The 20,901-nt window shown below is 38.2% G+C and overlaps 1 protein-coding gene across 10 annotated transcripts in view; it reads left to right on the top strand.

The window, feature by feature from the left end:
* The window catches only part of diaph2 (diaphanous-related formin 2), a 370,107-nt gene that overhangs the window by 247,277 nt on the left and 101,929 nt on the right, over positions 1–20,901 (top strand). For all 10 annotated transcript variants that reach the window (XM_080308461.1, XM_080308483.1, XM_080308468.1 and 7 more), the window contains one exon: positions 17,215–17,339. In XM_080308461.1, the coding sequence (XP_080164587.1) occupies positions 17,215–17,339 (125 nt within the window). The remainder of the gene's footprint in view (positions 1–17,214; positions 17,340–20,901) is intronic.

The raw sequence follows: 20,901 nt of genomic DNA, 5'->3' as shown, positions 1-20,901 counted from the left end.
ACAAGTGCAAGGATTTGTGATATTAACTGACTGAAAGAGCGTAATCCACAGTACAATATGCCCACCCAGTTAAGGATTTATGTTATGTGCTTGTGTGATGCTTCAGTGGTAAGGTCTATATTTAATAGGCTAAGCTTGCCAAATAGGTATGACACTATTGTTCAATAGTCATTTTGGCATCAATGCATTTACTTTTTATTTACCCAGTCATTTACTTTTAGTTCAAAAACTGGAATATAAAATTTTATTTTTGAAGCCCAGACTGTTGAACACTTCACTTCTAAATACGGTGTGGAAAAAAGTATTTTTCATTTGGATTCAGAAGTCAACTTATAATAATCTAACACAGAAAACAGTGTTTTTATAGCCGAATGCCACAAACGACTTTGAAAAACAGGATAATGTCAAACAAAATAGCAGAGTGCTAATAATTTTACACAAGGACAATCAGTGATTAATTAATATCAGGCAAATTTTATACCCAATTCCACAGATTTTTTTTTCTGAGTGTCAGGAAGCAACTAACAAGCCACTTGTTGAAAGAACTTCAGATGTTCAAAAAGTTTGCTCAAAAGTCATTTGTGCTTTAAATAAATGGGGAAATTAATTTCAAACTACACTTTTAATTGCAAATTTTCTGTCAGATGGGAATAGAGAAATTACTTCCAGTTTGTCACATATATGTTGCCATTAGGTCCGATAAGTCCGAAGCTTTTTCAACATGTATAGCCTTTATCTATTGAGCCGATTCTAGTTCTCATTCTTGTTGTTTCACACGCAGGAGTCACACCATGACGCGGAGGAAAAATACACATTATAACAGACATGCTATTTACCCAGAAAAGCAACACATAATTTACTGACTAGGTGGTCATTGCGGTAAAGTGCCTCTGTTTTGCTCTCCATGCTTCACTGCATGCTCTGCCTCTATTGACCACTGTTTGAGAAAACGTGTCTTTGGATGAAATGCTGTCATAAGAATCTGAGCAGCTTTCGCCATCTCCTGTGCAATTGTGGGGGTGAGAATTGATTCTGGATTCTAAATTGAGTATTTTTTTTTATCATGGGTTTTCATCAATATATAAGAGCATAGGCAAACATGACAGTGCTACTCACTGGAGTCTTACTAGGCCCAGGGGAACAGATTCCTATGTGTCCCTTTTAGTTAACACATGCCACTGCGTGAAGATTCCACCATCACTCCTTTTTTAACCCTTTAAGACCTGCCATAGAACCAAGTCCGCCAGAGCTTATAGCATATTTTTACATGCTGTGGAGCCATTTTTTGGAGCATTTCAAGTTGCTATACATCAATACAACCATTATAGCCCAGATTTTAATAATATGTCTGCATTAAGTGCATAGTAATTACATAAATTGCAAAAAAGTGCAATAAACTACAAAGAAATTTAAAATCATTTTTGATTTTTTAACATATATTTCTAGTTAGAGAAATTTAAGAGGCTTATCCCTCAAAACTGTAAATACAAAAAAGTTGCACAAACTAGTTTCCCACCAAAGGAAATTTATTTTAAGTGTCTTCATAGTTTTATTTTTGAAATACACCAATTTTTATATACTGCAGGAAAAACGAAAATAAATATTACAGTGCAAATTTGCAAAATAACAGCATATGCATCAAAATAAAATATTTCCAGCAGTGCAATATGAGTCCTCAGCATCCCAGAAACGACACAGAAAGTCATAAAGTCAAAGATAACTTTTAAAAACACAAGTATAGGCTCATGAGGCCCTGATGGTAAAAAACTACATTTCCGCAAAATGACGTCACTTCTGGTTTCGGGCAGGTCATGGCGGACATGTGATCGTTCACGCTGATGGACGTAGGAAGTGTTACAAACAGCTGATCGGATCGGCAAAGCGTGTTTCTGGAATATTATGTTTTTGTTGCTGCAAGCGCTTTTTATGCAGTTTTTGCAAAGCTATATGTGGAAGGAAACCGTGACCGAGGACAAGCTGATGGCATAAGATGTAAGTACAACTCCTCCGGTTTCATATGCAAAAAAAACTATTGCGCTAGCTTACGTGGTTGCAGTGCTACCGGATTTAAAAATAGTTACGCCGCTCCGACCGGCTTTAAAGGGTTAATACACCTGAGAGGAACGAAGACGTGGCAGTACATTTGCTGCCTATGTTGAAGCTTTCGCTGTATGTGTTACATTTAGGTCTACCAACATCGTGCTTATCTTCATCTGTCACCTTCCAAATGGTTGTTGCCACACATTTTCTTTACATTATGCAAAATTGTGCACCAGTGACTTGATGATGCTTTACAGCTGAAGTCTGAAGTATGGGGTTGGAATTTTCAACTGGATTGCTCCCTAAAGTTGGACTTCCAACATGGAAAGTCAGAACAGCCGCTTACATTTCCTCGGTTTTCTAGAATCACTACTAGTGCACACCATGCAGAAGTTTACTGTTGTCTGAGCTCTGACTCTAAGGCAAACAGAACGCAGCATTGTAGCAGACTCAGCTATATCGTTGTGAACTAGTTTACAAGTTGGTAAATCATCCATTTTTCCTCATCTTTGTGTATAAAAGCAACTGCTGTTGTTGATCATATACTAGATAAATCCACTATCATATCAGAAACTGCTTCTTTTGTGCTGTATGAACTGTATTGTGTTTGTTTGGCTTTGAGATGTAAATCAGACCAATCTCCTCTAATTTTGTCCTCAGGCCTTGTGAAATGAGTTTAATTTAGCAGCAAGCCCTTTATTTAAAAAATAAATCTAACAGGTCCGCACGATGACCTTTCTCTTACATGTTGACGATTTACATTTTCCACCTTCTTTTTTTTTTACAGCTCTGTGATATGGAGTCACACTGTGCAATCCATATTCAAATATTATTTAAATCAGTTGCTCCACATTTGCATGTGAAATTGAGAATTTGAGGCCAGGTTGCCTGCATACTGAGCAGAGGGATAACCTTCATTGGAGATGGGGATGATATTGCAAATTAATGGGACAGGGTATTAATAATTGTCATGAAAAGGAGGTTCTATATTGCCCACCACCATAACAGAGTGTTTTCCTCCCATGTAATGAGTATGATATCATTTCCACCTCTGTTGCTTTCATCTCAGGAAATAATGATGCTCTCTTCAAATAAAGACAGTTATGGCGTCACTCTTGCATTAAACACAAGAAGGTGGCTTCCACAAAAAATGCCTTTCATATTTAGGGGCAGAATACAAAAACATAAATAAATCGACTTGCCTCAATTTCTCCCAGGAAAACAATACCATAGGTTGTCTGTGCAAGATATGAAGTAACATCATGTTTTAAAGTTCGGCGACCTTTAGTAGCTGTGTGAATTAGTGCATGTAAAATGTCCATTGGTGGGGTAGAAATTTGCACCCCAGTAACCAAGAAAGATATCTTTTATAAATTTAACAAACAGTCGATGCAACTTAAACTGCAGTCTGTTCCTAATCCTAATCAACACACAAGACAACATGCAAGAACTTCAAAGAGCGGGGTCTGTGTGGGCAGTTCACACCTTTTGCGAGACTTCGTTTTCTTCTTTTGACTGTAGCTAGTTCTTCATATCTATAGCAGGTCGTTATCATGCTGCAGAAGGAATTTAGTGGTCAGTCACATGTCGACCCAATGGTACTGCATAATGGACAAGACCAACACTTTCTCCGTTATACTCCATATTTATTTATAGCATTATTATATGCCACTACAATGTGGTTATTACTTGTAGAGTACTGTCTGACTCTATAGATGGTGCATGGCATAGTTCGAATAACCAAGGCGTATGTATATAAAGATAACCATCTTTACAAGCCAATAATCCAATCAGCAAATTTCCTAATTTTCTGTTAAATTTGTTTATGATAAATTTTGCATGATAGGTGAAGAACGAGGTCAAGTACGTGAAATTTCTTTTCAGCTTCTACAACTAATCTGTAACCCAAGTTATTAAGCAAAATAGTAATAAATAAATAATAATAAAATTTCTGTGTTTGCTATTTAGGTATAGAAGATGACCTAAAATGTTTATTTTATTTTATTTGCATAGCTTAAAGCTATAGTTTCCTAAAGCTCCACTGTTCATTTGGGTTTATTCATTATTGTGTATTACAACTGATATATAATTTTCAAAGTCCATGCAAGTTGTAATCCACTATTTTGACCATGATTCAAATATCGTGATTGTAAAAATGTGAATACCTGTTTAATGGTCAGCTGCAATTCAGGTGTCTTGCTATCACCAGTTTTCCTCTCCTTTGCCTTGACATGGCATACCAGCTGAGACCTGCTCTTTACCGAAAGGTCTGTTTTTATTCCACCAAATGAAGCAGAGGTAAGAAGGGACAGAATCGATTGTTGCAGGCCAAATTGAACCTGTGTCGAGCTGCAGGCAGCCACAAGATAAAGCCTCTGACGCTGTCTGCTGTGTTTATCATCAGGTGGCCTTTTCTGTGTGTGCTATGCTGCGATTTTGATGTGTTAAGTCATAATAGGGGAGCCACCATTCTTTGGAGGGGCTGCCAATAAAATCTCAGACAGAGGGGATTATGTTTCATGTCAGCCCATTATTGTTTCCAGCTTCCCCTGTACACTTTTTTCTTTACCTGGAGAGGCCTCTGCCTCAGTTTTGCAGCTTTCTATTCTCCTCTGCCCTGCTTACCCTTTGTTTATATTAAGAATGAAAACTTTTAAATGCTGCTAGTCTTCACTTTGACCAGTTAAGTATTATATAAGGGCATGTTCCTCACTGATTTTTTTTTCCGCTTTGAAATCCATCAGTCCAACTTAATCAAATACATGGTACAAACCTAAGTAATTCTAAATAGCTGAAGACACAGCAGTCCAATTCTGTTTTTCTGCTGGCTCAGTCCTCATTTAGACTGTTTGCATTTTTGTCAGAGAAAGCTTTGTTTAATATTTGGTAGAGAGAGGAATATGGTGTGGGATTTCTTATGTATTTATTTTTTTAAGTAATTGGGCTCAGCCACCTCCTAATTGTTGTAGTAACTGGTCTGACACTCCTTGTGATTGTTGGTCTCCATCAGATTGCCATAGTCCCCCATAGTTTACATGGAAGACATCAGGTTGTCTGCAAACCGTTGCCGACTACTGGCCAAGCTGTACTTAAACCTGAAAAAGTGAAAAGAAATCAACATCATCATCAAATGAACAGAAATCAAAAATACTTCCCTTCAAAGTAATAAATAAATGAAAAACATTCTTGGATGGTTTAGAAACATTCAGCCGTTTAGGTCCTTGCACAGAAGCTTACCTGTACACAAATACTGACTCTACAGCTGCCATGGCAACAGGATGGGTCTTTTTTGAGCAGTTTTCTACTCAAGATATACACAAAGGTTCATTGCATGCTACTTTATAACATCATTTGTAAAGGTGATGCTGGTCCTCTGTGTTCACATTTGTTCGTCTGCCATCGTGTGTTATCTTATGCTGCTTGGTACTTGTCACCAGAATAACAACAAATTACCCGACCTAATGTAATGAAATTTTATGGAAAAGTCAAGCTTAGGCAATAAAGGACCCTATTAATATTTATTTAATATTTAGCTGCTTCCTTTAAAATTGTGAGATAGCCAAAAAGCTTCCAAAGGCCAATGCCCTATGCTTTACCAAGATATGAGCAAGTTATTGTTGCTGGCTGTTACCTTACTCTGTCACTTCAGCTGTATGAACTTGAGAAGGGTACATTCATGGTTGTCTATATTTTAATTACGTGTGGCTGCAAAACTATGAATGGAGAGTTTTTGCATATGCATCTTGAGCATGAGCACTTTTTGATTACACAGCAGGACCCCAATTACAGGAGTGACATTTTATTTTAATTTGACTTGCTATTCACAGTTCAAATCAGATGAGGCATTGTCTAAATGAAGTTTAAAACCAAGAAGGAGGGAAAGTCCGCTTGAAATTTGCCTGCAGAAAAACGTTCTCCCTCCTGTGACTGGAATCATTTTATTATAATAATTCCCCCAGGACATATTTTACAGACACATTTATGATACTTAGAAGGTTAAAATTTCATTTAACTGGTGACCTATATTCATGGAGTGTCTAGCGTGCATCTAGAGCAACAACAGCTTTTAGCAAAGCCTAAAGCTGTTGGTTATTACAATAGGGTGACTGGCTGCAAGCTACAAACCCCCCGTAAGTAATGGGTAAATGGGAAAGCACAGTGAGGCTGCTGTGGGCTACTAGATAACAGCAGAAACACCCCAGTATTGTATATCTTTTGCAATTTTAGGTCCATTGTGTTGTTGGTAGTCTTTTGGCACTTGTAGCAGTCCACTCTTTAACTATATATAGATACAGATATAATAACTATATAACCTCTGCAACTACGATCACTTAAAATACCCTTTAACATATTTATTTGTTATGTGATTATCATTTTGTTTATCTATGCATTGCGTCCCAGAATAAATGGTTAACTGATTTAATAATTCCTACAGAATCTTTGCAAATAGAAAGAGTGATTTCAATAAGAATCTCTTCTTTAGCTGACTGAAAGACATTGCTGTAGTGTTGCAGTGCATCTGTCTTTAAAAAGACACTTGCAGATTATATTGGTTCAAAAGTTGGCTACATTGGTTATATAGAAAGAAGTGAAATGGACTAGTGTACAAATTGGCGAAGGCATGTGTGATGTAGACCAAGGAAATTGTATTAATTACCTTAATAATTGGCCCCTACATTAAAGGGATCTCATGGCTTGGTTATTCTTTTGGGGGCCTTTATTTACTTGGTTTTACTTCACTTGTTCTCACTTGTTATCAATAAAAAGCTCTTCCTTAAGGATAAAATGTTCAATTAAATTGGTAGTGGTTGCCATCTGCAAAGGTTTTAGATTACAGTGTGTCTTCTTCACTTGACATGAAGTCACCAGTTTTTATCAGATGTGGTCAATAGATAGTATTTTACATGAAAGAGTAAAGTTCTTTACATTTTGCCTCTCATTTACAGAACACCAATACACCAATGTTTGGAACACATTAAACCGTGGCAGCTTCCTGCATTGTGTTATAGCTCTAACATAAAGGAGCAGTCATCCCACCCCTCTCTGCAAAGACAAACAAGTTTATGTAACAAGTGCAGCGTCTAAAACATGAGCCTTCTTTGGGTTTCCACTCACAGTCCCATCCATTGAATTTAGTTGGACAGCAAGCCAATGTTAGAAGCACTATATGTAAAGGATTATGGTACTGACTTAAGATTTCTCTCCACTATTAAAAGGTCTCCTTTATTTCAATTTATATTTTACTCTGTGTGTGCATGCATGCTTTATATTCAAACTTTCAGTACTGAAGTGGCTTTCAAGGTCCTTTTTCTATTACATTGACTAATGCAAGAGACTAATTGTTTCACATTGTTGCAGGAAACCCAGTCAATTTTCTTAAACTCAGCTATGTGTCAGTTTGTCCTGCCACATATATCACAGTCCGGGATTGCTCCCCATGCTATATTCAACTACTCTGCATGTGGTGGGTAAAAACAAGACAAATAGCCAGTTAATTCATCTCGTAGCTCAAAAGTCTCATTACCCTGCTGATGAGTTTAAGGATTGCCTGAGGTGGAAAGGGACTATGTTTATGGCTCGGCAATCGTGCGTACCAAGTCTCGTCTCCTGAATGAAAAACAAAAGACATGTCAACACTCCAGCCAAATGAATACTGAATACAACCCTGTTTAAATACTTAATGATTCTACGGTTTAAACATGTGTTTCTAAAGGGATCATACGTCCTCTTTATATGGTGACTTCTAAATGAAGACAAATGTGGATTGTGCTGGAATTGATCTGACCTTTCTCATCATGTAAGGGTTATGAATCTTACTGAGTCTACTTTATTAGTGTGATATAGGGACATAGGAAATCCTAATTTTGGTAGCCACATGTAGGTCACAATAAAATTACATGCAGAAGTGGAACAAGCAGCTGGTAACAAAACTATATTAGAAAAAAGGAGGGTTTTGAGCATTTATGAGTTTAAAAAGAAATTAAAAATTTTCTACCAGAAAATGTTTCCACATTTTGTCAGGCTTGCCCATTGATTACATAGCACGCAGCATTAATGTATTTATAAGTGTAATCCATCGTTTCCACGATTTGACCTGCATTAAAGTAAAGATAGGCTGGATATTTTTTGTGCTATTGGAGAAAAAATAATAACCTTTTAAAAAATAGCAACAGAGGTCTAAGAGGAAAGTTGAACTGCTTACACTTCCCAAGCCCCCTGGGCTTTTAGCATGTATGAAGCAAGTGAATATGTTGGGAGAGCCTTAGAACAAAGTGTGGAAGGTGCTTTTTTTCTTTCCTTTTCCAGGAAGAACTGTCAAAAGGCTGCACCCCAAAACACCACTCAAGATTTTGAAAAGAACTATCAATCAATTTCCACTGCTACCCAAAACGCACAAGTATGAGTTGCAAAGATTAGGTTTAAATCCAACCTGCAAAGGTTGCTGCATTAAGAATGAGGACTGTACCTTAAACTGAATAATTTAAAATGTATTCCTGCTTCCACTGCCAAATACCTTGTACACAGCTCCACGGCTTCTAGTGAGTTAGCATATTTAAGACATTCAGTTACCTCCACGTCCTCCTCCTGTTGTTAAGGAACCACCTTAACCAGTCATCCGCACTGGAAGATAAAATCTGTTTGCTAACTGGAGGTGACCTAACGTTTAACAGATATCTCGTCACTATGGCTACTTAGTTTAAGGCCAATCAAAAACAGCCTGGCTGTCTTTTCTCCTGAAATGAATACATAATTTAAATCTAAATCAGGGATGACAATGTGATTATGACCGTTTACAGAGCTATACTTGGATAATGCAAAGGATTGCTGTCTGTGTGGATGGTGACAAACACAGAATGATTAAAGGGTGACATTTTAATACTGGACTGAAGAACTTCACTGAGAGCCTGAAGTGAGATCTATCACCAAACTAGACGGGAATTTTCCTTTAAATGCAGATATGCTGGGAGTTTAGTTATCTGTCAACATCTCTATTTTTGTAACCATTGCAAAATAAATGTTTAACAGAGTCATAGACAAGTTCGACAATAACAACAACATGTCATGATCAATAAATCCAGTGTTGTGGAAGAACACTGGAAGAACTTTATCAGCAAAAAGGAAAATGGGGAGGCCAACACAGATTTGAGTCATCGTCCACCCTACACAGTTCTTATGAGTCATACACCATCACAAATGCACAAACACATTTTTCTTTATTAAAAAATCTACAAAAGACTGATGACATTTATCTCTGAATTAAAGGTAGAACGTGGATCTTCAGCCATACATACAGTGAATTTATGTCTGAAAAGCTCTCACTAAGTACACATCAGGCACATTTTGTTTTGTCATAAAAAAAAAAAAATCACCTCATGTAGTGCATACATATTAAATTTGAAGAGATGCATTTATGGTCATCAGTGTTAGATTTTAGTCTCTGAAGATATTTTTTTCAGTACATACATTTAGTTTTAAGGGGGCCATATTAGATTAACAGTTTTAGGCACTGCAATAATCCATTTCTATCTTCATGAGAAAATATTGCTTTAAAAAAATCCCAGGATTGGTTTAACTGATACAAGTAAAAGTTTTATCTATTACGTATATTTGTTTAACTACTGCAGAGAAAGTAGTTAAACTTCTTACTGTACCTGATAGACATGCTGTATATTTATATCAGCCATCTTTATTAAGATTTGTGTAAATATGCCCAACTACAGACTTTGATCTGTGTGGCTCTCCCAGAGGGAGCTCTTGCGCTACAAATGGGAGGAGAACAGAGGCCAGAGAAACTGAGTAAAGAAGAGAAGTAAGAGTGACTAACATTAATTTAAAAAACAATAGGAAAACTAAGAACTGTTTTTGTTTCTTTTCCTTTATTTTGTCTTTTTCTTCTCCTCCTCATCATTGTTGTTTTGCTGAAAATTCATAACACTTCCACCTGTCCCTCTGGAGTAAACTGAGAAGAAATTACGGTAGGTTATAATTAGTATACATTTTTGCCATCTTCAATTTTTAAGTAATAGAAAGAAAAAAAATCTCATTTTAAAAAGTCGCTTCTCTTCTGTGAATATGCACCGGTGAACTGTAGATCATGATGGGATATCACTGACAGGTTTTCTTAGATAAATAATAGAAAAATATCAGTCAAGTTCATGACCCTCTCCCACAATTTATCCTCTTCTCATTCTAGTGTTCCCACAGCAGTTGGCCTTTCTTAGTCTAGACTCAAGCAAAACCTTTGATAAGACTGAATGTAAACTAGTTAAATAGCAGCAATATTGTCCCACAGATTATTACTATTACTATATGTAGAAATCAGACATATTTTTATTGCAATTGAAAAAAGTGTTAACCTGAACTCGGCACAAAGCATATTTTGTACTTCTTGCATCATGTGTAGTGTATCACATATTTACTAGAATCCAGCAGTTTTCCTTTGCTCTTGTGCTGATGCAGTTGATCTTTCTTTTAAGATTAACTGTATTAGAAGATGTGTGTTCAGGGGCGCACGAGCACGAACACACCCTTGGGCATACGCCCTGGTAATTGGTGCTTGCAGCTACTGCATATTAATTGACATTGTTATATTCAGTGTTAAATATTTAAAAGCTGGGATTTTGTTGTTGGTTCAGTTTGAATCTGTTTTTTTCTTTCCCTAAGTTTTTTTTTCCAGCTCTCTCTTCTTTTTTCTTTCTTTCTTTTTTTTGCAAAAGTTCTCTGATTCTGAACTATAGTGCATTGCTGTGAAGAAATATATTTATAGATTTCAGGTCAGTTAATAACTGAAGTAAGGTTTTGGTGTCTTGGATGTAGAAATAGCAAGTTAAGTGTTTCCCTTTAGAGGTGTCAGGTGAATTACCTTTAGCCATGTGATAAGGTGCAACTTTGAAGTTGTGAATGAGGTTAGAGGCAAGACTCAACCTCTGCAGGCTATCATGATGACTTGGTATGCCACACCAAGTCATATCCATATCCATCTTACTGTGAATGCAGTCCTGTTTGATGTATTTTAAGTTAGTCATTTCCTTCATTATTATTTTGAAGTTATACATGTGTGCATTTCCTTTTGTGTGTGTGCTTCCAATTCAGCGTCAGCCAAACTGTGGTATTGTGATGAATTGTGGCATAAATACATACTTTAAAAGGCATTCAGGCATTTGTTATTGTAATTAATTAGTAGTTGTACTTGTAAGTGTGACTGAAGCATCAGCATGAGAACATAGCTGAGGTTTTACTTATTCTGCTACTTACCCAACAGCACACTTATTTGGATAACCTAGTCAGCCTAACATGAGTGCAAACATGCATGAAAGATAGAACACATGCTTGCCTCTTCAAGCTACGGTAACTCAGCTTCCATTGGTGTTTTTCATACACCTTGCCTTAAAATCAGTTACCCTAACCGTCCAGCTGTATATTCCTAACTCATAATTTTCTGTTGTTGGCATGTCACAAGAAACGTATCATAACAATATCAAAGAAAAACACGTGTTGACAAAGAGAAATTACCATCTTCAGGTGCATTTAGGTTGCTGGCTGTCAGGAGAGAAGAGGTAAACCATTGTACCCCTTTGAGATCCTCATTCTTTTTATTGCAGAGGGCATAGACTTACATATAGCAGCAACACATCACCCTGACTGATTTCTTCAGCACTTCCCAGGGAATTGTCATCACCCCAGGTCAATGTCTAAACTTTCCCATGCATCAAAATATATTGTAATTGACTCCATTTGTAATTCCTCCAGAGATCTGGCACTGGGCTGTAGCTCTGATGGCTGCCAAAAGCAATAAAGTCTCATAGACATGACCCCCATTGCAAACAAGCCCTGCTTCTAGATCGGGAGGAACAGTAAAGTGTGTGTTTTTTGGTGCCTGGCTGTACGTTTCCGATTGGCTGCAGCCCATACTTCCATTCAAATGTCATAATTAAAAAATTATGCAGTCATGTTTTATTCTTCTTGGTTTAACGTTCATATCTCTCCTTCTCTATTTTTGATTGATCTGGTAGCTTAAGAATATTGGATATGGTGACACTGCAAAATTTAGCTGTGTTTTTTTCCAGGATGGGGAGAGAGTGGTGGTTGTAGCGACTCCAGGCTTAACATCTGAGGCCTCTGTTCAGAAGTGATCATAGCAAGGATTTACAGATTAACCGTTACGAATTTAAACCTTCTGATTTTACTCTTCAGGGGGTCATCAATTACAATCAGGCAAACAAATCCTTCATTATGGTAACAGTTTTTCTGCATGAATGCTTTAAGGAAAATGCAAATTAAAAGAGGAAATAGAGCAAAAGCAAGAAGGTTTCATCCTTTTATGTGCAAACAATTAGTGTAAGATTGATGGAAAATTACAGCTGTGACTATTTTTGCACACTGTGCTACTTCCTGCCCTCTGAGTGAAAGTAATAATATCGTTTATCCATACGATGCATCTAAATAATTCAACAAACTGGTGTTTTAATTGTTCACACATGAATAGATCACTAAAGAAGCTATCTTTTGTTCTAGTAAACAACGGGAAACCATACCAAAGGTAGATTATCATTTCCAATGGTTTCAAATTGTACCCTAATATTTACAGGTAATCCTGAGCTCCAACTTTATGCTGTCCATTAAATTTACTCATTTGCGGCTTTCACCTGCCTGCTGTTTTTAGGAGTACATGATTCAAGGTAATCAGAAAGAACAATGTGACTATGTTGTCACAGCAACACTATCACTTTCAGTACTGCAACCTGAGCTGCTTTGATTCCTCCTGAAAAGGAAACACATGCAGTTGTGTTTATCCTCTTGTAGCTTTCCTCTGCTGTACAATAGTCTGTCTCCCACTTCATCTCTTATTTGCTTTCAGGTGCCACCGAGACTAAAGAAAAAGATAAAGGAAAATTCTTTGTCATGTTAAAGTAGAGGTATTTGAAGTAGCACTAATGTGTACAACACCTACTCAGAAACACACACAATCAGTCATTGTCTTGACTGGTAGTATTGCGCTGATCAATAACCAATTTTACTCTGATGTGATGAATATACCTTTCAGCACATATTATGTGTAGCTGGTCATGTGAAGAGTTTACTGAAGGTCATCCTGTCTTTACATGTTGCATAGTCAATGAAATGGTGAGAGCTTTGCGTGGGTAAAAATGCAAGCGTGCCTAAAACTGTTTTGGATTCTCGAAGAATTTAACGCCTATAATCTCCAGAGGCTGGAATATTTTTCCACATATGAAGTGCTATTATACTAGCCACTACTGTACCTCTTAGACTTGCAGATTTCAAATATTCACAGAGAATTAATGCAATGGAAAAACAAGTTGATTCAAATGAGAATAGCTTCGGCTGTCACTGTAAAGAAAGGCACCCATTTTTTTTAAACTTTCATTCCTCCCTGCAACATGAATTTCAGTTAAATTGATCCAATATAACATTTGACTTTTTAGTGTTTTATACTCATCCGATTATTAAGTGATGACGTGACGAATCCTACTTCCAGGTCTAAAGTAGTCTGCGTTTAATATGGCTTTTGTGTTGTTAACATGTTTAATGTTTTGTATTTTCTTCTATTTAATCTCAAAAAGCTCCTAAAACAGTCAGCGATCACTGTTGACCTCCCTCGGCTTTTATTACCGCTAATCATTTATTTAAGCTCAGTTTTTAAAACCTTAGGATGTAGCTACAGCCCAGCCCATGCAGCAGTATATGAATGACTAACCTCGTATTGTGGATGGATTATCTCAGTTGTTCTCCTGGCTGAAGTTTGGTCCTTTTACAGCATCCTGCCATGCGATTACATTTGTTCCTGACCACCGAGAACACTCACGCTAACTTTTATCGAGTGGAAAAAAAGTTAGCTTGTTTATATTATGCTAACATAGCTGTGTCGCTAGCGGTCACGTAGCACATCATTATATACCAGCTAGCCAAACTTCAGTAACCCTACAAACGTCACTGCTGTTTAGTTTTCTGTCTTCATTTATGTTGGAAGTGATAGCAGAGCTGTACGTTTTAATTTGTTTCTAAAACCCCGCAGTCAGGACATGCTATATTGTATTTAGATAGAAGCTAGCGAGCTAACTTCCTGCTAACTTCTAACTCCGTTAAATGTCATAAATTCCGTTTTCATGGATGCCTGTTAGTTAAACTCAATTGTTACACCTGGTAGAGCAGAACGCTGATCATTTTATTAAAGAGGAAAGACTTTAGACAGTTTTTCAACTCTCAGTAATGCCATAGTGATCGTTTGATATATGGAGCTGCAGCGGAGTTTAGGCCCAGACACAGCTAGTGACGTCAGACTGAACAATCGGATTGTCATTAGTTTTTGAGATATATTTTAATTAAGAGATCATTTTTAAACCTAATCAACATATAAAATTGAAAAATGCTTTTATGCAGTCTGTGTTTGTGCATCCTTTCTGTGTGTCCCTTTTCCCTGTGTCATATCCTCTCCAACATACACTTACTTTGCTAAAGGAATAAATGTATTTATCAATGACCTTCTCTTAAGGATTTATGTTGCATTTGTCTTTGTTTTCATAAGTCTTTAGATTATTTAAAACTTGATCTTTTATGCTGCGTTGGCAGCGATGTTCAAAATAAATCTCTATTTCCTTTGTAACTTTTGGCAGCATTGCAAGAGCATTAGTTGAATGATTGGTATTATTTGTCAATAAATCAAAATGAAAATTGCTCCCCTCAACAGATGACTGAATAGAAGGTTGACATCTTCGCATTATAGCGGTTGATTTGGTATCGTGAGCTACACAGTATTTTTCCCTGGCAGTTTATTTGAGGGAAACAAGGCAAAACGCGATGAAATACGTTTTGTCTGCCTTTTGTTCTGAGGAATGACTAATGCCGCAATGGCCAGTTTTACCGAGCTCATGTCAATAAATTAAGGATGTCGTTCGCAGTTTTCCCCTCACTCTGTAATTCATACAGCTTAGAGCGTCGCTTTAAAATGGCTTTTGTCTTTTCTTTACTTTCTCTTTTCTTCCTACATCGCCACACATCACTCATCCCTCGCTTCTGTGTGTATGATATATACCTACCTGCCCTCTTTATTTCTCCACTCATCCACTTGGAACATGTATTCAGCGTACAGAAGGTATCACTGTAGCTAATGACATCCCATAAGAATCAATGCTGGATTTTCTACTTACATATACAAATTTATGAAAAGTATAAAGTGGCCTACAGCTACAAATTTAATGCTAAATGCATGTATGCAAGTAATCTGTTATGTAGCTGGGTTTCACTTGTTTCCCATCTGGTTTACTTCCCATGTTAACGTTTCTGTTTTGAATTCCTATGACCCCTCTCTTGATCTCATAAAAAACACTATGCTTGGTTCCTATGATCAGTTTTTCAGCCAAGCCATTAGTCAGTACTGTCACTCAATCCACAAAAAAACTATCATAAGCCATAACAAATGACAAACGCATTCCCAGTGGCTTGATGTGAATTTAATTGTTTTGCCTCTTGCTTCATCTGTCCACTGCTCGCTTTCCTTTTTCACCATTAGTAAGTCTGAGATCAAAGTGACAAGCACATGTGGATCTCAGGGGCCCTATCAGTCGAGAAACAGACTATGTGATAGTGTGGTCTTCTCAGTGTCATTCCCAGGAGTCAGTTCTACCAGAATTGAGAAGGAGGGATTGTGAGTCTCCCAGTCTACCCAGCTAGCTAGCTGAAAAGTCTAATAATGACAGTGACCTCACCCATCACTCTCACTGCATTGCTTCTAGACCAATCACAATAGGCAATTTCTGTGTATGGGTGTGTGTTCTAATGGAAATGCAGCTTAGATACCCTTTGTGTTTGTGTCAGACAGTATAGTGCATGCGATCCAAAATATTGCTATCCAATTTTATTGTCAGAAAATGAGAGAGGACAAACTCGAGCTGTGGAACTGATGTAAAGCAAGACAAGGTTGACCCTTATGTCAGTGAGACCTGCCACAGCTTTCTGTTTCTCTTCAGTTACAGACAAAAGGATGTAAACACTCAGCAGATGTCAAAGTGGTGCCAAATATTAAAAGTTGTCCTGGGTTGTTGTATTCAATCTGTACTTGAAACAAATAATAATGAGTTCATGCAAAGTAGAACTGGATGGCCCATTCAAATAACATATAACCTATAAGATATCAGCTGGCAAGACCTGTTAATCAGCAGGATACATGTTACTCTGCCGAGTAGGTAGTTTCATCTGCTTGTGTTTAGTCAACATTGTGAAAAATCAAAGCTAGACTGGAATGAAAGCTGACACTCTTAAGATGAAGAATCCCAGAGGTTCTTGTGACCTCGTGTCCTTTCCTGTTGTGCAAGTCCAGTCAGTGACTTTATGAATGTAGCTTCAACTTACATATCCTCAGAAAGTAAAATAAACCCATGTTTAGCTGACCCACAAACCCTCTTTCACGTAGGTTCACTACCAGCTTCACTTCTAACTACTCCTATACAAAGATGTTTCTTCTCAATACAGTACAGTATTTTTGTCAACTGTTTCTCTTTTAGTTCTCAAAAGGCTCGGGGCTTACAGTGTACAGGAAGCTCAAAAACAAATAAACAGAGATACTTTTAGTCATGTGCTCTTTATACCATCTCCTCATTCCTCTGATATTAAAGAAAGTTAGTTACTGGCTTTCTGATCAGCCTATTTTTCTTTCCTTTCTCAAACTGGGCAATACCATTTAACCAACATGACATATGTTCAGTTTGAGCAAACTGGAATTTGTGTGTCAATAAAACTAAACCCTTTACAGGAACCTAAACATGCCACTGCATCCATGCTCCTGTCCCATTTGATCCCCTAAGACACTGCATGCTGTTTGAAGTCTCTACTTGAAAGGCCTGATCTGAATATAGTGGATTCCACAGCAACTCTGCAAGCAGTGATTACAGACTGATTAATGAGCCACTGCAGACAGGCACACACACCCAATGTGCACACATATTACCACTCGTGCTCACTTTTCTAGGCCATACGCAGATGGATTATGTGGAGTCAGTATGTCACATCGGTCTCCCTCTGCGGTAGATATGTTTGTTTAAATGTTTAACGTTTTCAGGGATGTGTTGTTTTCATCATGGGTTACTCCTATATGGAGCAAGAGCCCGCTCAACTGTTGATACTAACCAGCTTATTGTGTGTGTTTTCACTTTTCCACAGTGTCCGCTGAGATCTTAAAAAGCAGTTTGACCAACATGGAACGGCACATTCAGAGGCTTGAGAATGACATCGAAAACTTCCCCAAAACAGCCGATGAACAAGATAAGTTTGTGGAAAAGATGTCTATATCCTTTTTTTATTGTGTTCATTCCAAGACAATACACAGGTTTGGACGTAAATTTGCTCCCTAACAACATTCGCTTTGAGCGATATTAGGACATTCTTTGTCCTATTTTGTAGCGAGCAGTGGCAAAGGTGTGTGCTGTTTGTGTTCAGCCTGGCTGTGGTAAGCAGTTTAAGTCACTTGGTGTGATAGGTGGCACCCTAGGGAACTTGGGGAATGGATCTGGCTGCCTTGCTGTGAGACGCTGATCAGATCTCCCTCTTCAGTCCTCCCTGGGTCCCAAGAGTGAAATCATGCCTGTGGCTATTTTTACTTCACTCTGCCACTGCTGCCTGTCCCCTGGGGACCTCTAATAGGGACTCTGGCCCCTCATACCAACTTATCGCTTATTCCTGATTTCATCTTTTGGCCGACCACAAACCTCTCCACACAGCCATCCACGAACTCTTTTCTCATGACACCTCTCCTGTTTTGATAACAGAGTGTTTCACTTACACCCAAGCATCTCTAGTCCCAAATTGAATTAGCCATGTCTCTGCACTTTCTTGAATGCCCTTTCTGAGAGGAAAGGTTCTCACTGTATAGGTTTGATCAATAGTGAAAATCAAGTCTGTTGTCAATACCCTGAGGCTAAGGTGCCTTTCATGGGGAAAAACACAGTGAAGCAGTCAGCAGGATAGCCTATGTTTGTCTCTAATGTTGTAAAGAAAAGAAAGGATTACTCTCGAGTAATTTAAAACATGAGTGGGTGTTTCCATATGCTAGGGGCTCACACAAAAGTTAACATATAACATTATCTTTACTTCCTTTTATCTGATATCTATTTAGGCTAAATCAGCACAATTGGAGGGACGAGAGCAATAGTCCCTAAAAATCTCTTCAAACCAGAGATGGACATTTACATTTTTACATTTAAAAAAAGAAAAAACTGATGCAGAGGCTTCCCTGGCGGCAGCTACTATATGAAGCAGAGCAGGCAGGCAAGAAAGCTGCTCTTTCCCCCAATGTCAGTATTGATTCCCAGGCTCCGTTGAGAACTAGAGGCTTGAGTGAGAGGAAATGGAGAAGTGTAGATGTACTGCAGTATGGTTCCTTTTCACTGTCTGGAGTTCCTCCCCAGAGAATGGCAAAGAGAAACTGGCTGGCCATGACCTGAAACATCACCCCTACCCCACACACCCACCCACCCCTACCCATCCTACCTGACCATGCTGTGGTCCTAGGAATGACGCTCATACAGATTTACTGCAGTAAAACAGATTTTGTGTCTTACTTTGGTAAAGGTTGGAACAATGACATGGTTATATTTTATATTTTATTTTGCAGTGTTGTATTCATCGTTGATTATAAAGTTACTTCCCGAATAACTGGGAGAATAAAGAAGGATGTGATTTTCAGTATTTCATGCATTCTTTTGTGTTAACATGTTAGGATTTATAAAATATATATATATGTTGTTTTATTGTAGCACAGTGCATATTATCAGGACGTCGAAGTAAATTACGTTTTGCACTGTTCATTCCGAGAATTGATTTCGGGGGTCTGATACAGAGGGAAACCTTTGCCTGTATGTGTCTGTGTGCGTCTGTGTTAATTTAGCTCTTTTCTCAGATTTTGCTACCACATTAAATCTCCTCAGATATCAGATCTTGGACTGTTTTGTGTAAATGAGCATTGTGATGGAATGAATCCACATGCATATGGACCATAAGGAGAGATTGAAAGTGGAGACTGCTTGAATCACTGAAGTTTGTAGTACCAGCGTTTACTATGAGCTTAGGGGGCACTTTAATGCCGAGTGTTGGAACAGTGACAGTGTGAAATACAGGGCCGTATTTTGGGGGTTGACATTTCCTTTGCTGTACATAAGATAGCACAATCAAGGGAAACATACCTTTTTAAACTTTATGCTGGGATTAAAGAAAAGGATGTTGGTTCCTTGAAGCATGACAGATGGAAGAACAACAACATCTAAAAGTCATGCATTTGATGCTTGAGCAACCCTGAAAAAGTTAAGTGAAGCTCTGTTGTCTTGACGGCTGGGCACTGTGATGAATTAGTCAGACTCCGTTTGTGTGTGTGTGCTTGTGTGTGTGTGCTAGAGAGAGATGCAGAGAAAATGGGAAGGTAATTTACATTGGATGTGTAGGTGAGTACATATGCTTCTGTTCCAGTCTGTATGTCTTTCATCTTTAACTAGCAAAAAACCATGCAGGGTTTTAAAAAGTGTAGTGACAACTTGATAAAAAAAAGAGGTAAAACAAAGAGGTAAATAGATGGACTTTTTCAACATGATACCCCGCTCCAGACTGTATAATCAAAGTTACATAGAAATAATGGTCCTCTATCATAGACCTGGGAGTTTTAGGGGTCTGCACAATATCTTAGCTGTTCCCAGTAAAAGACCTCTGATGTTGTGCCTGGACTGGACTGCTGGAGCTGCTCATCTATTTTGAGGGATAAAGCTCTTAATAGTCCTATTACCTCTGAAATGGCTTTGGTTTTTACCTTCCACATCTGCTCCAGTTGTTTCTTCAGCTCTGGTACTTCTCAATTTTCTCTTGCGCCTTCTTTCTGATGTTGCTGTCAGCTGGAATTGCTACATCTATCACAACTGCAGTCCTCTGCTTTTTATCAACCATCACTGTGTCTGCTTGGTTGGCCAGCAACTGCTTGTCAGTCTGGAACTTGAAGTCTCATGGGACTTCAGCCCATGTTCTTGACCACCTTCTGTGGTGTCTCCCTCTAGTACTTTGGGACTTCTAGTCCATATGCAGCACAGATGTTCCTGCACACTATTCAAGCTACATGGTTGTGCCTCTCAGTTTATGCTGTCCCAGCTTGCAGCTTACATCCTGTTACTTTGTGCTGGACTGTCTCTTGGGTCCTGTTGGCTTTGGTAAACTCCTGCCTCTGTTACTCTAGTTTAAGGGAGAATTTAAGCGTCCGGTATCATTCCTTAATATGCCACCACCTACCTGAGTGTCGTTGCTGATCATGTGCATCCCCTTATGACCACAATGTCATCATTTTTTTCTAGCAGGGTAACATGACACAAAGATCAATTCAACTTCTTTCTTGAGCTTAACACTGACTTCAGTGCATTCAAATGGCCACCAGATCTCAATCATAGGACAAAGAGGAAAACGAAGACTAAGAAGCCAGAACTAACTTGGTGGAAGCACTTCATTTGGCTTTACTGATACATTTTTCTCTTTCCATTACTGTAATGTATGCTAATTACTGAATGGGGTGTTTGTTCAGCAGTTTTGTGATCTCTATCTGTCAGAAGTAATGGGGGCTCACAAAGGCTGTAGAGTTGAGACACAAGCCCCCAGAGAGCCCTATTTCACCAGAGAGGCTATCGCTATGATGTGCACACACATGCATGCTGCACTTTGCTGCTGAATATGATAAAACAGAATAGGATGCGATTGTGCATGCTAGAATATTGATGTAGAGAGGTGGTTTGGTGGGGAGGATGAGAGACCAGAGTGGACCCTGATGAATACCTTGACATGCCCAGTACATCTCTGTGTACTGTATTCAATGACTTAACACAA

The sequence above is a fragment of the Astatotilapia calliptera genome, chromosome 2, assembly GCF_964374335.1.
Source record: "Astatotilapia calliptera chromosome 2, fAstCal68.1, whole genome shotgun sequence".
Lineage (NCBI taxonomy): Eukaryota > Metazoa > Chordata > Actinopteri > Cichliformes > Cichlidae > Astatotilapia > Astatotilapia calliptera.
This window is presented reverse-complemented; position numbering and strand designations above follow the sequence as displayed.